This window comes from Numenius arquata, chromosome 24 (assembly GCF_964106895.1).
Source record: "Numenius arquata chromosome 24, bNumArq3.hap1.1, whole genome shotgun sequence".
NCBI classification, from domain to species: Eukaryota; Metazoa; Chordata; class Aves; order Charadriiformes; family Scolopacidae; genus Numenius; species Numenius arquata.
The window spans coordinates 4,708,375-4,726,320 of record NC_133599.1 but is presented as its reverse complement, the minus strand read 5'-3'; the positions used below and the strand labels follow the sequence as shown (position 1 = coordinate 4,726,320).

The 17,946-nt window shown below is 59.6% G+C and overlaps 2 protein-coding genes across 2 annotated transcripts in view; one reads left to right on the top strand and one right to left on the bottom strand.

Moving 5' to 3' along the window:
* The first annotated feature begins 1,677 nt into the window (after positions 1–1,677).
* On the top strand, positions 1,678–5,529 carry RPL10A (ribosomal protein L10a). Its single transcript, XM_074163243.1, has 6 exons — positions 1,678–1,701; positions 1,914–1,988; positions 2,104–2,184; positions 2,542–2,690; positions 3,333–3,505; positions 5,327–5,529. The coding sequence occupies exons 1-6, from the start codon at positions 1,697–1,699 to the stop codon at positions 5,495–5,497; spliced, it is 654 nt and encodes a 217-aa protein (XP_074019344.1). The 5' UTR covers positions 1,678–1,696; the 3' UTR covers positions 5,498–5,529.
* A 4,343-nt stretch (positions 5,530–9,872) lies between these two features.
* SCUBE3 (signal peptide, CUB domain and EGF like domain containing 3) overlaps positions 9,873–17,946 on the bottom strand; it is a 36,436-nt gene continuing 28,362 nt past the window's right edge. Inside the window, exons 10-23 of the mRNA XM_074163203.1 lie at positions 16,540–16,656; positions 15,228–15,350; positions 14,546–14,680; positions 14,131–14,223; positions 13,929–14,045; positions 13,684–13,845; positions 12,962–13,165; positions 12,695–12,856; positions 11,785–11,952; positions 11,533–11,694; positions 11,075–11,272; positions 10,463–10,615; positions 10,203–10,282; positions 9,873–10,022 (exon numbers count right to left, since the gene is read on the bottom strand). Coding sequence (XP_074019304.1) covers positions 9,873–10,022; positions 10,203–10,282; positions 10,463–10,615; positions 11,075–11,272; positions 11,533–11,694; positions 11,785–11,952; positions 12,695–12,856; positions 12,962–13,165; positions 13,684–13,845; positions 13,929–14,045; positions 14,131–14,223; positions 14,546–14,680; positions 15,228–15,350; positions 16,540–16,656 — 2,024 coding nt within the window. The remainder of the gene's footprint in view (positions 10,023–10,202; positions 10,283–10,462; positions 10,616–11,074; positions 11,273–11,532; positions 11,695–11,784; positions 11,953–12,694; positions 12,857–12,961; positions 13,166–13,683; positions 13,846–13,928; positions 14,046–14,130; positions 14,224–14,545; positions 14,681–15,227; positions 15,351–16,539; positions 16,657–17,946) is intronic.

Here is a 17,946-nt window from a genome sequence, read left to right as displayed (position 1 = left end):
GATCTGCAGGAAAGGTTTCCAAGTACTCTGAAGCCTGAACCTACAGGCTGAGGCTGTCCTGTGCCGGAAGAGACAGGGGCAGAACGATGAGCTTTGTCCCTGGAAGCACCCCCATCCTCTCCTCCCTTTCCTTTCCAGTTCCCAGCCTTCTGAGGAACAGAATTGTGGGCCATAAGCAGATGATGTTAAAACATCCACACCCCCACAAGACCATATTTCTAAAGAGACAGTCTGCTGATAGATTATCTTTAAAAGCTGCAGTGGATTCTACATGATTAACCTCGGAGATAGCCTAATATTTTATCATTTTGATTTCCAGGAACAAGTCTGACTGCTCTGTCTGCCACTGCAGCACCCAGGGGTGCAGCCAGGCTCTGTGCCACGCTTGGTGCCCTCTAACCCAAGTGCTCCCTTGACAGACTCTGCCTGCTTTTAGGGCTGACACCCCCTGAGAGGCACTGCAGCTCGTTTCCCAGCAAAGGATCCGTCCCAGCAGGCTCGCTGGGGCATTGCTGGGGCATCGAAGCCCCTTTGAGCTGCTACGGCTGCCATGCAAACCGATGTCAGCGCTGCTGGAGGGGGCTGGAAGGGATGGGGCAGGTGGTGCCTGAGGAAAGCCAGGTGTAGTTAGCGGTGCGAAGCCACCCAAGGGATGACAGGGGCCGTGCCTCCCGCCTCAGGGCGGGCTGGGGACAGGACGGGGCCTGGCGCCATGGAGAGCCCTGAGAGGAGCGGCGGGGCGGGCAGGCCCTGGGGGGTGGTGGGGAGACATGGCGGGGCTTCCCCCGTGTTGTCGGCCCTGGAGGGGGGTGACCGCAGCAGCTCGCCGGGGCCCGTCTGCCCCTCGGCCACTACCTCCCCCCCTCCCCTCAGGCCTCCCCCACCACCACTGGCACCGACCTGAGGAAACCCGACGGGGCCGAGTCCGCCGCCTGACCGCCATGCACCGGGGCCCGGCCTCTGCTGGCCCCGCCCCGCAACCTGCATAGCGGCGGCGCTCACCTCCCCGCCTCAGCCGCCCGCCCAGTGCCATCCAGGTTCCGGGGCCCCGTGGCCCCGCCCCCCCGGAACTGGACAGGCAGAGCCGGTTTAGGGCGAGCGAGTCGCCGGGCGGTCAGTGCGCATGTGTGCGGTTCGGCAGCGCATGCGCATTGCCCACATCGAGGCCGAGCGGCTCAGGGTGCTCTCAGGGGCCTGCCCCAGCGGAGGCCTTCAGCGGGTCCCTGCGCGAGTCAACTTAATAAGGAGGTTTTATAGCACTGAAGGCCAAAAGAGGAAAGCTGTCCCAGCAGCAGGGCATTGCGCTGTCTCCTTCTCGGCGGCTGCTGAGGGGAGGCTGGGGTTTCTGGGATGCGTACCCTCACCACTGCCCTGTGAAGCGATGGAGTTGCTCCTGGCCTGAGACAGGGGACAAATTGATCACGGCCGTTCGATTAGGGACGAAGGAGAGGCGGGCAGGGAACTGCCCGCCGAGGGGAGCTGAAAGGCGAGGGAAGCCGGCGCAGGCCCCCCTCGGCACTCCCAGCATGGCGGCCACACTGTTCCACCCTCCGCCACTCCCAACATGGCGGCCACACAGCGCCACACTCCGCCACTCCCAAAACGGCGCGGCGCCGCCAACTCTCGCGAGATTTCCCCCCCTATTTATAGCGCGCAGGGTGAAGTCGCGCCCTTTCGGTCCCGACCAGCCGCCGCCATGAGGTGAGAGTCAGGTCCCCGCCGCGCCATCCCTCACCATCCGCCGCCATCCGCGCCCGGCGGGGGCGGTCGCCGGGGTGCGGACAGCGGGGGGCGGCCGAGGGGGAGCGCGGATGGGCCGGGGCGGGCTCAGGGGCCTTGTCCACCCTCGCTGCGGCCTGCAGGAGGCCCAGGCAGGGTCGGCCCTGAGCCCGCCTTGCTTTCCCCCCCCGCAGCAGCAAGGTCTCCCGCGACACCCTGTACGAGGCGGTGAAGGAGGTGCTGCAGGGCAGCAAGGTCAAGAAGCGCAAGTAAGAGCCCAGCGCTGTGACAGGGCCGAGTGCCGTACAGGCCCTGGCACGGTCTCCCTCTTCCCCCAGCCCGGCTGAGCCCTCACCTACGCCGCTTCCCTTTCCTCTCCCTCAGGTTTGTGGAGACGGTGGAGCTGCAGATCAGCCTGAAGAACTACGACCCGCAGAAAGACAAGCGGTTCTCCGGCACCGTCAGGTTCGCCATCCTCTTGCTCCCACCCAGCCTTCGGCCTGCGCCCCCCCCGCTGCTGCCAGGCCCCGCCGCAGGGTGGGCAGGCGGCCACAGCGGGAGGACGCAGCGCTGAACCGCTCGGGTAGTTCAGACCACCCCGGTTAAGTGGGTACGGCTGGACGGACCCCTACCCTGGGTCTTAAAACATGAGGGGAGGTGTGGGACGCCCCTGTGGTGTCCCCACCGACCTGCTGGAGAAGGCAGGTTAGAAGCTGTGGAGGAAGATTCCGCGGGCGCTGTGGTAAGGTATCTCTGTGGTGGCTCCCATGGAAGTGTGCGCGGTGGTGATGGTTCCTAGTAATTCGGACCTTCTGTCCCCAGGCTGAAGTCAACTCCGCGGCCCAAGTTCTCCGTCTGCCTGCTGGGGGACCAGCAGCACTGCGATGAGGCCAAAGCGGTTGACATCCCTCACATGGACATAGAGGCTCTGAAGAAACTCAACAAAAACAAGAAGCTGGTGAAGAAGCTGGGTGAGTGGTGGTGTGGATCGGGCTCCGAGTCCCCTGGCTGGCTCGGGAGGGCTGGGTCAGCAGGATGGTTGTCCCTGGGCTTGGATTTCCATGTGATGGTTAACTGGGGGGAATAGAGAGCTGACTTGGTAAGAGATAAAATCCTTCCCTGGCTTCAAAGTCATTTTGATACATATTTTGGGTAAAGAAAAACTTCCCACTCAGTCCATAATTAGCCATAGAAGCATATGCAAATAGGAAATGACACAAGATACGACGGCTAAGCCTTGCTGTGTGGTATGTCCATCCCATCCACGTGTGCACAGGCTCCTGGAAGAGCTTAGGAGTTCAGTGTCGCTCACCTGTGGCTTGATAAATGCCATTTTTTGTCTGGGAAATTGATTGTATCCAGTAAGAGCATGCTGTCGGGCTGTGAAGCTGGGTTCTGGTGGGTTTGGCTGTTGTGACAGGAGTGATTTCCAATATAATACTAGTAAAAACAGCTTAGGTTCAGCTGGGCGGGACTCTGGGAATATGGAAGCAAGGGAAATGGAGGGAATGTTGAGGAAAATGGAGCAGCGCGGTCTCAGCTGAGCTGTTGGTCTCAAGCTGGGTGTAGGAGCTGAGAATTTGCTCTTACCTATATCGGTTCTCTCCTCACAGCAAAGAAGTATGACGCCTTCCTGGCTTCCGAGTCCTTGATCAAGCAAATCCCTCGAATCCTGGGTCCGGGTCTGAACAAAGCCGGGAAATTCCCTTCTCTCCTCACTCACAATGAGAACCTGGTGGCCAAGGTCGATGAGGTCAAATCTACCATCAAATTTCAGATGAAAAAGGTAAAGCAGGGCTTTTACTCTCCAGGGCAGCTCCTTACCTGAGGGTGGTCTGTGGTGAGTGGTCACTTGTGTGTGGCTGCCATCTCCGGTCTGGGCTGTAGGTGTCCCTCGAGCCTCTTCCTGAAGCAGCAGCCAGTGATAATCTCTGCAGCGAAGGGAGGCAGTACCCAGAGGATTCAGTGCGGGCTGAAAAGGAGTAATTTATCTGTGGCTGAAAGATCTTGGAGCAAATGATTAGGGTTTAATCTTGATGTTTCAATGCTGAGCTCAATCAGGAGTAATTAACGCTTCTTACAGTAAGTGGGTGACACTGGCAGGGTGGGCCCAGCGGGCCAGGTGTGTCCCCGTGGGCCTGTGCATGCAGCTGAGCTTTGCCAGGGGCAAGTTTGGGGCTTGACTCTGCAAGTGAACTTTTGGAGCAGCTCTTGCAGGTACCTGCTCTCGCTGCCAAGGCGAGCTGTTCTCCAAAGCCAAAATAATCCTGTTTGGGCATTTTTAATCTCGTGTTGGCAGCCTGAGTGTGACTCATGGGTATTCTTCAGAATTAACAGCTCTGCTCACCGAGGTGCATCCTTGGGCTCCGGCTGATCTGGGCCTGGGGGCACAACTACTTGGAGGACACAGAAAGTGTGATAGTTTGCAAATGCTGGAGCATTTTAAGTAACCGAGCTAATGATGTCCTGACACTTTGCCTGTCAGCTCGCTCGTAAATCCTTTTGTCTTCAGCCTGTGGGGAACATCGACTTACAAGCTCCGCCGCCGGGCTGGCAGGCAGAGGCTTGGCCTCGCTGCGTCTTCTGTGCGGGAAGAAAAGGCTTGTGGCTGGTGCCCAAAACAAAAAAAAAAAAAAAGTGAAGCTGGCGCCACGCTTGGCAAGTGACGTTTGGAACGAATCCTCTGTCCTGTGCCGGGCGCGCGGTTTGCAGGGAGATGCCAGCGCTGCCTGATGAGAGCAGGGTGTGGGAGCGGGGTTAAAGCAGAGCTTTGCTCTCAGTTCAGCACAGCTTTTCACGCGTCCTTCCCAGTTTCCCATCTCTTAAGTCACCTCTGCGCTTGGAGGGAGGCAGGCCAACCCAAGCTGTGGTTCAGAGGTGGCATCCTGATGCCACCAAGACGGGTTCATGGGGGCCAAATATCACGAGCTCTGTGGAAACACCCATGGATAAGCTGGAGAAGTCATAGAGTCATAGAATGGTTTGGGTTGGAAGGGACCTTCAAAGCCCATCGAGTCCTACCCCATCTACCCTGGGCAGGGACACGTCCCACCACACCAGGTTGCTCCAAGCCCCCTCCAACCTGGCCTTGAACCCCTCCAGGGATGGGGCAGCCACAGCTTCTCTGGGCAACCTGGGCCAGGCTCTCACCATCCTCACAGCAAAGAATTTCCTCCCAAGATCTCAGCTCAATCCCCCCTCTTTCAGTGTCAAACCCTTCCCCCTCCTCCTATGCCTCCCCTCCCTGATCCAGAGTCCCTCCCCAGCTTTCCTGGAGCCCCTTGAGGAACTGGAAGGAGCTCTAAGGTCTCCCTGGAGCCTTCTCTTCTCCAGGCTGAACTCCCCCCAACTCTCTCAGCCTGTCCTCACAGCAGAGGGGCTCCAGCCCTTGGAGCATCTTTGTGGCCTCCTCTGGCCCTGCTCCAACAGGTCCATGTCTTTCCTGTGCTGGAAGTCATGTCCAGCTGGCAGAACATGATTTAACTTGATGCCTCAGTGAGTTTATATCAGGATTGGGTTGTTTGATCAGTCTCTTAGCTGTAATCTTCTGACTTTCCGCACAAAACCTCTACCTGCCTGAGTGACCCCGGTGTCCCTTGTCTCCCAGGTGCTCTGTCTGGCTGTGGCCGTCGGTCATGTGAAGATGACAGAGGACGAGCTCGTCTACAACATCCACCTGGCCATCAACTTCCTGGTGTCCTTGCTGAAGAAGAATTGGCAGAACGTGCGTGCTCTGTACATCAAGAGCACCATGGGGAAGCCCCAGCGCCTCTACTAACGGGGCAGCAATAAACTTTTAGGACAACCTACAGCCGTGTGTGTGGTTGTGTTCCTCCAGATCTTGCAGAGGGGTGGCTGAAGAGCTGCTTGCTTCTTAGAAGGGAGAAAGGTCTAGAATGCCGTGGGGAGCTGATGGGGATGTGAATTTAAGTGGAATATCAGACTTTTGAAGGAAGGAGCCTCAATTCTATGTTTGGAGTAGGGTGGGGAAGAGCTCCACTTACATCCACAGGGAGCAAACCCATGGTGTTTCCTACAGCTGAGGGTGCACGGTGAAGCTCAGCACTCACGCTGCAGCCCCAGGATCCCCCAACTTGCCCCCAGAGGGGACCCTTACCTTGATCCTGTGGTCCCCAAAGCCACCCTATAGGGAGGGCTCTGTCCTGTCCCAGCAGCCTCCCTCTTCTGAGGGACTAGATTGGTGGGGGAAACTTGATTTATAGGTTTCTGCTGCCCCCACATCAACCAATGACCAGCGTCCTGCCCAGCAGCAGCTCATGAGGAGCTGATGAGGTCTTCCAGCTGGTCCCAGTTACCCAGAGGACTGGGGGGTGCTTGGGGGTTGGGGGGGGGGTGAGGTGCAGTTCAACGAGAGGGTTGGGGCCAAGGTAAAGAGTGTTTTCCCCCCCTCTGCTTCCCCCTGAGCTACTCCCTGTTCTGGGCTAAAAATGAGATATATTGCATCAAATTAATGTAAATAAATAAATACATTGTGTAATGACTGGGGAGCTTATGGAAATGGGGAGGATTTAAGCTTCTGGGGGGGGGGGAACCCCCACCCTATGGGCTTGAAAAGAGCTTGTCTGAGGGAACAAAACAATGAAAATAGCTGTGGATCCTGCTGTTCGGAACCTTTAAAAGAAGCATCAGAGCCAGTTTCTGAAAGATCAACACAACACCAAGAAATTCCATTTAATAATTAAAAAAAGACAATACAAAATGCAAACATTTCTTTTTACAAAGTTCAGATACATTTTTTTATTTTTTTTTTCTTTTAATCAAGTGCAAATAACTTCATGAACTACATCTTTCTCAGTACTTTAATCATTTCTTTTCTTTTTTTTTTTTTTCTTTTTTTTTCTTTTTTTTTTTGGCTGGAGGTGGCAAGTCCTGGCCCGCTGCAAAAGGGGCAGATATAAATATCCCAACATGAAAAAAAAAAAAAACAAACCAAAAACAAAACCCAAAAAAAACCCCAAACCCAACAACCCTTATTTATCTTCACCGCGTCGAAACATTCAATACATCCGAGGGGGCTGATGATGCCGTTTTCAGCCTTTCAAACCTTTTCTGGCTCGGGGGGGGGGTTTGGGGGGTGTGTATGAGGGTAAAAAGAGGGACCAAGCCCCAGTGGGGCAGTTCTGGTGGCCCCGTGGGGTTGTTTTTTTTTTTGGGGGGGGGTGGTGGTGATTTGAGGTATTTGGGGAAAAGAAGAGGAGGAGACGTTACCAGGTGTCTTTGGAGGATGTGCTGCCCTTCCCAAAACTGCTCGGGGGGGGGGGGGGGGGGCGGGGAGGAGGTGGCCGCTGCAGTGACAACGGTGACACCCAGGCTCTGGGATCCCCTGTCCCAGCAGGGTCAGAGCGCCCCCCCCCACCCACCCCCCCCATTAAATCACAACAAATTAATAAACTCTGTGAGCACGAGAGGCTGCGTCGCACGGGGGGGGCTGCCTTGCACGAGGGGCTGCGTCGCACGGGGGCCGCCGCAGTGGGGTTAGTCATTCCTGGCTTGTTTTTATTTTTGCCGTTGCTTTTATTTTTTGATGGTTTTTTGGGTTTTTTTGGTTTTTTTTTTTTGGTTTGTTTTTTTGTTTTTTTTTTCTTCTTCTAAATATGAAACATCCTTTCAACGGTCACTGCTCCGCTGCGACTGCCCCACGGCAATAACACCCCCCCACCACCCCCCCACCACCCCCCCCCACCACCCCCCCCCCCCTTTCCCCAAATCCCTACAACAGCTTTTGTGCATCAAAGCAGCTGCTCCCAGACACCAACCAAAGCGACAAACAGCTCAGCTTCCCCCCCCCCCCCAAGATGTGGAGCTTCCAAACAGGGCGGCGGGAGGGAGGGGGAAACCCACAGCTGGGATGAATCAGGAGAGACTTTTTTTCCAACCCACAAATCTCGGGGACAAACCTTGGCCCCTTTTGCCGGCGCTCGCCCAGCCCCGAATCCCCCAGTGGAGCCCAGAAGAAGCTCTCGGGGCGCTGGATGGAGGAGGGAAAAATGTTGGGCGAGCGGCTGCCTCCCGGTTTCGGCAAGGATTGACCCAGGGAAGGGGGGAACGTGCAGAGAAATAAATAATTGGTTCATTAAGAGCAGGGCTGGCCCTAGACGTGGTGGAGGGGACAGCGAGAGACAAGCGGGGAGGGGACCTGCCAACAGGAAAGCTGGTAGGAAAGTCGACCACATCTAAGTCCTGGCAGCTCCAGGTCTTTGAGAGGATGAAGATGGGGATGAAGGTGCGGGGAAGCGATGGCTGAAAGGAGGTGGTGGGGCTGGAAAGGGAGGAAGGCTTGGGGAGGAGGAAGAGGGGTGACCAGTGGCAGCAGCCGCCTGTCCCCAGGCAGTCCTGTCCAGCTGCATGGAGATCCCAGGGGACAAACCCATCGGTGATGTCCACCATCATCCCCAGCCCTGCCTGTCTCTGAAGCTGGGGAAAAGAGGGGTGGCAGGATGGGGTTCCCCCCCCCCCGGGGACCCGGGGAGGGATTCCCACAGCATCCCAGCAGGATGAGTCCATGGAGAGGGACGGAACCAAAAAGATCTGAAGGGATTTGGAAGCATGAAGCTTCCCAGAGCTGGGGAGGGCCCAGACCTCCATTCCTGGGGGAGGAGATTTCGGGGCTGGGCACAGGGGCAGCTCCCCTCTCTTGCCAGCGTGCCCCCCCGGACCCTGCCTCGGGGGCTCTCCCCCAGGTCTCTGCTTGTCCCCGAGCTCCTCTGGGGAAGTGAAACTCTGCGATGAGCAGGTGATGGGGCCGAGTTCTGCATCTTCCTCGTGACGGGGCTTGAAAAACCCTCAAACCGCGGAGGATCAGCCCAAAAAGCACAAAGTCACCACGGCTGCTCCATCGCCTCCACGGACGGACCGAGACACCTCCAAACCCCTCCAGAAACTCACCCCATCCCGTGCTGAGCAGGAGAGGCACCGTCTCCCCCCCAGAAAAGGGGGGTTTTATCGGGGACAAAGGCGGCAGAAAAGGGTTGCAAGGCCTGAAAACGCCACCCCGCCGGGTCAGCGGCAGCCCGGGGCTGGGTTCGCTTTGGGTGGGTTTTTTTTGTTTTTCTTTTTTTTTTTTTTGTTACAAACGCACATTCTCATTTCTCAGGCAGGTATAAATATTGTCGTTTCTAGTAAAAAAAAACCCAAACAAACAAACAAACAAAAAAAAACCCAAAAAAACAAAACTTCCCTCTAAATAATATAAAGAAGACTCAAATGATTGCACTTAATACATATGAAAAAGGTAGAAAGGAGGATATTCCTAGTGCACAAACGTTTACTCCTGCTCTTCACAAAGCTTGCTTTTCCGAGTTACTCTTTGGCAGAGCTTGTAAGAAAGTCTGGTTTCTTGGCACGAGTGTCTGGGGTGGGGGGGAGTGGGGGGGGACAAAAAAAAAAAAACCAAACCCGAACCCGGCTGAAAGTCCTTCTCCTTCTCTCCCTGTTCTCTCCCGTGCAGCCAGACATTGTTCTCCGGGAACGTGGCTTGGCTGTGCTTTCCTCCCAGCGCCAGCGCGGCTCTCCGGAGGGACGGCCACCGGAGCCACCACGGTTGCCGGTCGCCGATCTCTCCTTTAAATTCTCTTTTTCATCAAGTATGCTTTTGCCTAAAATTCTTTCCCCCCTGCCCACCCACCCCCCCACCCCAGCCCCGATCTCTGCAAAGCGATGCCGGTGCCCACGACCCAGGCGCTGCCGTAAAGAACTTCGTTACCTTCGTGCCGTCCTCTGCGAAAGGGCTCGGAGGGGCTGCAGCCGTGGGCGGGAAGGACGATGACACCCCCCCACCCCGATGTCCCGAGGAACGGGGACAGACCTGGTGTAAAGGAAACCCAAAGGGAGGACAGAAGCCGGTGAAAGGACCAGAGCTTCGGTTTCCTAAGGAGAAGCTGCTTTGGAAGAGAGGAGTGACTTCGCCGGCGGCTGGATGAGATCGGAGCATCCCCCCCCCGCCCCGGCCGGGGGCACGGCTCTGCGGGGAGCGGCGGAGAAATGGTGGGGGGGACGTCTGCGGGGTGATGAGAGGTGGCGGTCCTGCCGGAGCTGAGCGGAGGAAGGAGAAAATCGGAAAGGAGAAGGAAGGGAGAAGAGGTTTTCCTTGGCTGCGGGGTGGCCCGGGGGCGGCGGGGGCGTGGGGGGGGGCGCTATTTGTAAGGCCGGAGGAAGCTGGAGACTTTGGAGCGGAGGAGTTTGATGAAGGAGCGGGGCAGCATCTCCTTGTGTTTCTCCGTGTACTTGAAGTAGTTCTGGGGGTGCGCCAGCACGTCGAAGAAAGCTTTGATGAGCTTCTTGTCCTGCGGGGAAGCCAAGGCGGAGGCGGGGGGGTCACCATCCCACCCTGTGCTCCCCTGCGGTGGCTCTGAACCGAAGCCAGGAGCTCAGGGGGGACACGGGGGCACGACGGGGAGGATGCTCCTGCACGTCAGCATCCCCCAGACCCCCGGGAAGTGAGGACCCAGAGGGGATGCGCTCACCTTGAGGATCTCCTGGTGGTTCTCGGAGGCGTAGAGCCTGCCGTCCCGCACGATGTCCTCCACCAGCTGCTCGTAGTCCTCTGCAACACCCAGCCGAAAAACACCGTCAGGGCATGAGCTGTCGCTTGTCCCCAAACCTCTGGTCCCCATCCCTGAGTCCGCTCCCCCTCAAACACAAGGGAGGTGGGAATTGGGAGTGACCTGGGTACCGCAGCGGGCAGGGGGGGCACCAGCGTGTCCCCCCCGTGCCCCGTGCTCACCATCGTAGGTGACGTAGGGGATCTGGAAGCCCCGGGCGCTGTTGGCTTCACTGGTTTTGAAGTTGATCCACAGTTTCCGAGAGCGGGCGGTGAAGGCGATGGGCCTCTCGTAGGTCTGGCACGTCTCGTAGGTGGTGATGGAGGACGGGGAGGCTGTGGGGGCGGGGGGGGGGGGGGGGAACGGCAAGGGGGCTGCGTGATGCCCAGCAGCAGAGCTACCCCCAGTTTTACTGTGCTTAAATGCTCAGGGTGATGGGGAGCACCAGGGACGGGGATCGTCTGTGTTTGGTGAGGCTGACAACAACCTCACGTTACATATCGGGGATGTTACTCCTCCCTTGCTCTGGAAAGCTCCAAAGAGGGCTTTTTAACCCCCAAAAAAGGAGTGGTGAGACACAAGCGTGCCACCCAGCCTGTGCACACCCCCCTGATCCATCAAGGCACCAGGGTGGCAGAGCGATGCCGATAACCCCGCTCACCTAATTCCCAAAAATTCCCTCCTAACGCCCGGGAACGCGGTTTTCTCCCTTTGGAGAAGGCAGCTCGGCCAAACCCCAGCCTTTTCCTCCCCCAGCTTCTCCCCTGAGCACCGCGGCGCGCTCGGTTACCTACAGTTTTTCCGCATGACCAAGACGTCGCCACACTCATCCTCGGAGGGGAGGAAGATCTCCGGCACCACGATGAGGATCTTGCGCTTGGGCGGGGGGTTGATGTTCCAGGTACACTCGACGTTGGCGGGGTAATTCCCCGGGTAGTTGGGGGACTCGATGTAGCCCGTGTATTCGCCCAGCTCCCCCCCGCACTGGCGGTCTGCAAGGCACAGAGAGCTGGTTCAACTGGGAACCAGTGGCATGGGCACTGGGACGGGGGGCGGGGGGGGCGTTACTGGGCAAGGGGGGTGTGCTCTATTAGCCCCACTCCATGCATCCCCCCATGCCTGCATCCATAAAGCATGGAAACGACCCCAAACTCTATTTTAAGGCATTTTTAAATACTTTTGAGGAAGGAGCCCAGTTCACACCATGCCTGTACACCCCCCCCCCCCTCCATCGAACCCCAGTATCACCTACTTTTGCACTGGGACACGGAGGTGGAGCCATCGAAGTCGGTGGTGGTGTTGCCGGGACAGGTGATGCAATAATTTTGCCGAAAATCAGGCTGGTAGGTGCCCACGGCACAGCGGATGCAGCGGTGGACGCTTGTGTTGTAGTAATGCCCAGGGGAGCACTGGACTGGGGGTGGTCAGAGAGTAAAAGGGGGCTGTCAGCCACTGCCACGGCCCCACGGGGTGTCCCCCACCCCGGGGACCAGCTCCCACCTACCTTTGGTGTCACAGTCCTGGAAGGAGAGGGCTCCCTCGTGGCGGGTGGTCAGCCCCCCGCCGCAGGGGAAGCAGAGCGCCCGCCCCACCTCGGGCTGGTAGGTCCCGCGGGGACACAGCTGGCAGGGCTTGAAGCCATCGGACGAGTGCTGGCCAGGGGGACACTGACCTGCGGGCACAGGCATCACTCAGTCCCGGCACCCCAAGTGCCCCGGGCTCTCCCACCCCGTGCCCAGCTCCTCTCCCCCCCAGCCTTGGCAGCACCGATAAATCCAGAACAAGCACTGCTCTTCCCAGAGTCCCCTCTAAATGCCCCAAATAGCGACTTTTATGGGTCCTGGGGATGCTCAGGGGTTTGCCCTCTTCTGGATGGGGGCTGATGGCTGATGGGTGAGGTTGCAGCCCTGGGCACGGTGCATTGACATCCCCTGGGTGTCACAGAATCATAGAATGGTTTGGGTTGGAAGGGACCTTCAAAGCCCACCCAGTGCCACCCCCTGCCCTGGGCAGGGACACCTCCCACCATACCAGGCTGCTCCAAGCCCCCTCCAACCTGGCCTTGAACCCCTCCAGGGATGGGGCAGCCACAGCTTCTCTGGGCAACCTGGGCCAGGCTCTCACCACCCTCACAGCAAAGAAGTTCTTCCCCAGATCTCATCTCAATCTCCCCTCTTTCAGTGTCAAACCCTTCCCCCTCCTCCTATGGCTCCCCTCCCTGATCCAGAGTCCCTCCCCATCTCTCCTGGAGCCCCTGTAGGGACTGGAAGCGGCTCCAAGGTCTCCCCGGAGCCTTCTCTTCTCCTGGCTGAACCCCCCCAACTCTCTCAGCCTGTCCTCCCAGCAGAGGGGCTCCAGCCATTGGAGCATCATGTCTCTCCTGGCCCCCCACCATCTCTTTGTGCGCCCCTTACCCGTGCAGCCGGTGATGTTGGTGGCTCCCACTGGTCCGAAAGCGTCACCGCGGGGACACAGGTCACAGGAGAGCTGCCCTTCCTTCTCCTGGTAGGTGCCGGGAGGGCAGGGGACACACTGTTCCGTCTGGCCATGGTAATACGTTCCCTGCGAGCAGCTAACTGAGAGCCAGGGGGGACGTCAGTGATATGGTGGGGGAATTGTCACCTCCGGGGGGGGACACGCAGCCGGTTCCCCACCCCGGGACACCCCGCGATGCTCCTTACCACACTTGCCGCCCAGGCGCTGCTGGCCTGGCCCGCAGCTCTCCTGCCGCTCCGGGGCCACGCTCAGCTTCCTCGCCACCTCGTACTCCATCCCCGCGAAACGGAGCAGGAACCGCTCCTGGTTGATGGATTTCTTCAGGGCTTTGATGGCCGACTTCAGCTTCTTCTCCACCCTCTGCCGCAGGCAGTGCAGGTTGCAGCCGGCTGGGGAGGGGCAGGAGGGAATGGGGGGGTTCAGGGATGGAGAGGGAAACCCAGCACGTTTAAAACCATCTCCCAGATGCTCAGCTACAAGTGCTGCCCAGCACATCCCAGTACGGTGAGGGATGAGGACTGGTTTGGCTTTCCTTGCTTCATGGGTATGGCATTGTCCCCCTGGTCCCACTCCCCCCCCAGTCCCACTGCTATCCCCCTCGTCCCACCGTCGTCCCCCTGGTCCCATCACTGTTCCCCGGTCCCACCACCATCCCCCTGGTCCCACCACCATCCCCTGGTCCCATCACTGTTCCCTGGTCCCACCACCACTCCCCTGGTCCCATCACCATTCCGTGGTCCCACCGCCATCCCCCTGGTCCCAACACCGTCACCCAGTCCCACCATCGCCCCCCTGGATCCACTGCCATCCCCCTGGTCCCAACACCATCCCCTGGCCCCACCACCGTCCCATTGGTCCCACCACCCCTGCCTGCACTGGAGACACATCAAGCTAGCGCCATGCCCACCTGTGATCTCCTCCGGCTTGATCTCCGCCTCAAACTCCAGTGTGATGCGTGTCACCTCCTTGTTGGCAGAGTTGCGAGCCCGGCGGCCCTTCCCCTTCTTGGACGAATCACACTTGAGGTTGACGAAGGCAACCTGGCAGTCGGAGCAAGGCGTCGAACCGCCTGCACATGGGGGGACAAGTCAGGAACCTGTCCCTCCTGGGGGGGACAGGCATCCCTGGCACCCCCCCGCCATCATGCCTCACCTTGCACCCCAGCCTTCCCAGCCTCCTCCTGCTTGCCCTTGGCCCGTGGGTGCAGGTGGCACTTGGCATCCTTGATCTTGAAGGAAGCCTTTTGCTTGATTGGGGCGGTGACAGTCTCTAAAAGAAAAGGTGGGTGCTCAACAACCCCGGCGTGGGGCAGCCCGGCCAGTGGTGGCTGCGGGCACCCTAGGAGCCCCCTTACCGAGACACTGCTGGCTGCTGTTGGTAGGTCTCTGCTGGCCACCCTGCCGCAGGACGGGGGTCCCACAGCTCACCGTGTAGCTGCTGTCGGACTCTGTGGGATGGAGGAATGGGAGTCGGGGGATGCCGGAGTGACCGCCCGGTCCCCGCCATGCTCTGCGGGGATGATGCAGGGAGGGACGGCCGCACCATGGGGGGATGATGCTCAGCTCCCCACCATGGGGATCCTGCACCAGGGACCCATCCCATGGATCTACACCCCTCCCCGAGCAACCATCTCCCTCCCTTGCCATGGCCACTGCTTGGGTGCTCTTCACCCTGGCCATGCAGCCGCTCCTCTCCCCTCACCAAGTCTGGGTCATGCAGGGAAATGGGGACCCCCCTGCCCGTGCCGGCGGTGGCACCGGTGCTGGTACCTGGCAGAAAGCGGGCCTTGGAGGCGCAGGTGAGGGCACAGCTGTCCTTCTTGCCAGTCTTGTTGCAGGTGAGGGTGGCCCGCGGTGGCACCGAACCTGGCAGGCATTTCACCAGCTCTGAGGGACACGCGCCGGCTGGTGACGACAAGCGGGGACGCCCGTGGCTGGCACAGCCTGGGGACACGCAGGGGACCCCTGCGCCCTCCCAGGTCACGAGGGGATTCACCAGGGAGGAGGGAGTGCCAGAGCATGACATGGGGACCCTAGACCAGCACCCCAACCCCCCCAGCTCCTCCTTGGAGATGTCAGACATGATTTCAATTTTTGTGGGAAGGGGGCAGTGGGGTCCCAGGGCACAGCAAGGGCCATGAAAACAGCCCCCTCAGGGACACTTGCTGGTGCAAAAGCTCACGGCCAGCCCTGAGCATGGTCAAAAAAGCAACGAGATGACCAAGGCCAGAGGGAGCAGGGCAACACCTTATGGCACTTCCCATCCGGATCCATGTGAGACGGACATGGGACCCCAGCCCAAAGCAAGCCCACCCCAGAGCATCCCTGTGCCAGGATGCCCCCAAGCCCCTGTGCTCCTCGCCAGGAACTTAATCCCAACAGCCTCAAGTGACGGAGGGGCTGTGGGGCATCCGGAGCATCCCCAGCTGTGGTGTGCCCTGCCCCGACGTACCGATACAGTCCTTTTTGTTCCAGTGCAGCTTGCAGCCGGCGGGACAGGTACACTGGTAGCTGCCGGGCGTGTTGATGCAGCCAAATTTGCAGCCCCCCCGGTTGATGCTGCATTCATCCACATCTGCAGGAAGAAGGGAGAGGCAGTGGGCGAGGGGCAGTGGGACCCTCTCGGCTTTGACACCGAACTGCTGCATCATCTCAGGGCTCTGATACTGGATGGATAAATTCCCTGGCTGGGGACGGGGGACGTGCACGGCAGGGTGCTTCCAGCCGTGTCCCCTCCCTGCAGCCCCTCGGGGACACGAGGACCCCTGACTGCCGGTGTCCCCGAGGGCTGGGCGGTGACGGGTGCAGCCCACCCAGGCTGAGCCCGGCCCCACAGTGGGCTGGGGAGCTGCGGGGGGCAGCAGACGGAGCTGGCATGGAAGCACTTAGCCAAATTCAAAAGGCAGCTGCTCGGCAGCCCCAGCCCCTCTTCCCCATGGTGGGGACCTTCCATCCCGGTCGCCCTCCCCATGGCAGGGACCCTCCATCCCGGTCGCCCTCCCCATGGCAGGGACCCTCCACCACAGCCGGAAACGGAGCATCCATCCTCCAGGTCTGGCACGGAGCAGGGGAAAAGGTGGGGAGCAGCCAGGGATGGAGTTGCCCCCCTCAAAACACCCCTCCCTGCCCAGCTCCTCCTTCTCGGGAGCATCGGTGGGAGCCAGTGACCTTTCCATCACAGCATCTCACCAAGAGCATCCCGGGGGATGTGCTGGCTCATGTTGGCTGCGTATTTTGGAAGCACAAGGAGGGTCGCCCACCCTCGCTGACCAGGCAGTGCTGGAACACCCGGCCTTGTGCCACCGTACCCCCGAGCTGACGGCACCGCTGCTGTGACACGCTCCGGCAACCCCCCCAAAGCATGTTTCATCTGCCTCCCCGCTTCCCAGGGGCACCGCACGCCCCAGCCCTGGGGAGCTATCTGCCTTGTGAAACTTAAATCAAACCCTTTTGATGTTCCCCTTCCCACCCTGTCCCAGCTCCCTGCCAAAAACGCCGGGGATTTCTCCCTCTCTCCCGCTGCAGACAAGTCGCAAATTGTTCCTGTCGCTCCGTTTGAAGTTGCAGACACCAGCGTCTGGCTGCGAGCCCCCTCCCTGCCTGGCTCCAGCTCGGGGTACGTGGGGAACCGACCCTCCCTGCAGGTCTTTGGGGTGAGTGGTGTCCCCAGGGGTCTTGCAGCAACCACACCATGGGGCTGCCCCGTCCCTGGGTGCCCCCATGTGCCTCCCCGGGACCCAAACCCAGCATCCAGCCGGCCCTACCTCCGCAGTGGGTGAGCCCGTAGAGCGTGTAGCCCTTGTTGCAGAGGCACTGGAAGCTGCCAGGGGTGTTGATGCAGAGGTGGTCGCAGGTCCGGTCGAAGGAGCACTCGTCGATGTCTGGAGGAAAGGCAAGGGGGGAAGGTGAGGGCTGACGTGGCGGAGGGGTGTCCCCTTCCTGCTCCAGCAAGCTTGGCCTGCACTGCGATGCTCCAGGGATCCAGCATCAGGAAGATCTAGGGACCCTGAACTGGAATGTTCTGGGACCTGGCACCAGATTGCTCTGGGGATCCAACACCGGGATGCTCAGGGGACCCTGCACTGGCATGTTCTGGGACCTGGCACTGTGTTGCTCTGGGTGTCCAACACCAGGATGCTCCAGGGATCCAGCACCGGGATGCTCAGGGGACCCTGCATTGGGATGCTCTAAGACCCAGCACCGGATTGTTCTGTGGATCCAACACTGAGATGCTCTGGGACCCAGCACCGAGATCCTCCAGGAATCCAGCACTGGATTCCTCTGGGGATCCAGCACCGGGATGCTCCAGGATGCTGTGGTCCCACATCGTATCTGGCTCCAAGCTCCCTCCTCTCCCACCCCAGCTGCTGCTACATGGAAACAGCAGCCCAGTGCACCAGCATCTCCCCTAAATGCCTGCCCTAAGCTCCTGCAGCCCTTTTGCACCTCAAACGGGCCAAACAGGGCCAGCACCATGCCCTTGGCACATGCCCACGGCTGCTGCCCAGCCAGGGCACTGGGATGCTGTGTGGGCAGGTCCTGCCCCAGGGACGGTGCCAGCGATGTCTCCTCGTCCCCACGGGGCACCTCGCTGGGGCAGAGAGGCCCTGGCTGGGCGGGTGAACCCACCCCGGCGGGTTTGAGCATCATTTCATTGGCTTCATTAAGTTAATTGCCGCGCTCGCGTCAAACACCCGAGAGCGCAGAACCTGGACGGAGATGAAAGCAGTCGCAGCCCCGGAGCGCACCAGCCCCCCCGCCCCTTCCCCGGCCGCACGCTTTTGGGAGGCAAAGTTTGGGCTCATGCACACCCGCCGTGCCACGGGCTGGCGGGGGGGCAGAGCCCCGTGCTCCCCCCGGGATGGCCCAGTGACCTGTTGAGTTGTTTAAACCTGCTGGGTTTAGGTGGGGTTTGCAGGAGGATGTTGAGACAGGGAGAAAAAGGTGGGAAAAGCAGCGCGGAGCAGCCAGCTCTCTCCGGAGCGAGCAGGATGCATCTTCCCCCTCCCCTCCTGCCCCCCAACAGACGGGGGAAGGAGGAATCCCTTTGCAAAAGCCACCGAAATTCCTGCTCTGCCTTGATGACTTGCAAAAACAGTGCGTCCTCGAGCAGGGCATGATCCAGCCCCTGCCGCGGGGCGCCTGGCGGAGGGGGAGAGACAAAGCAAGAC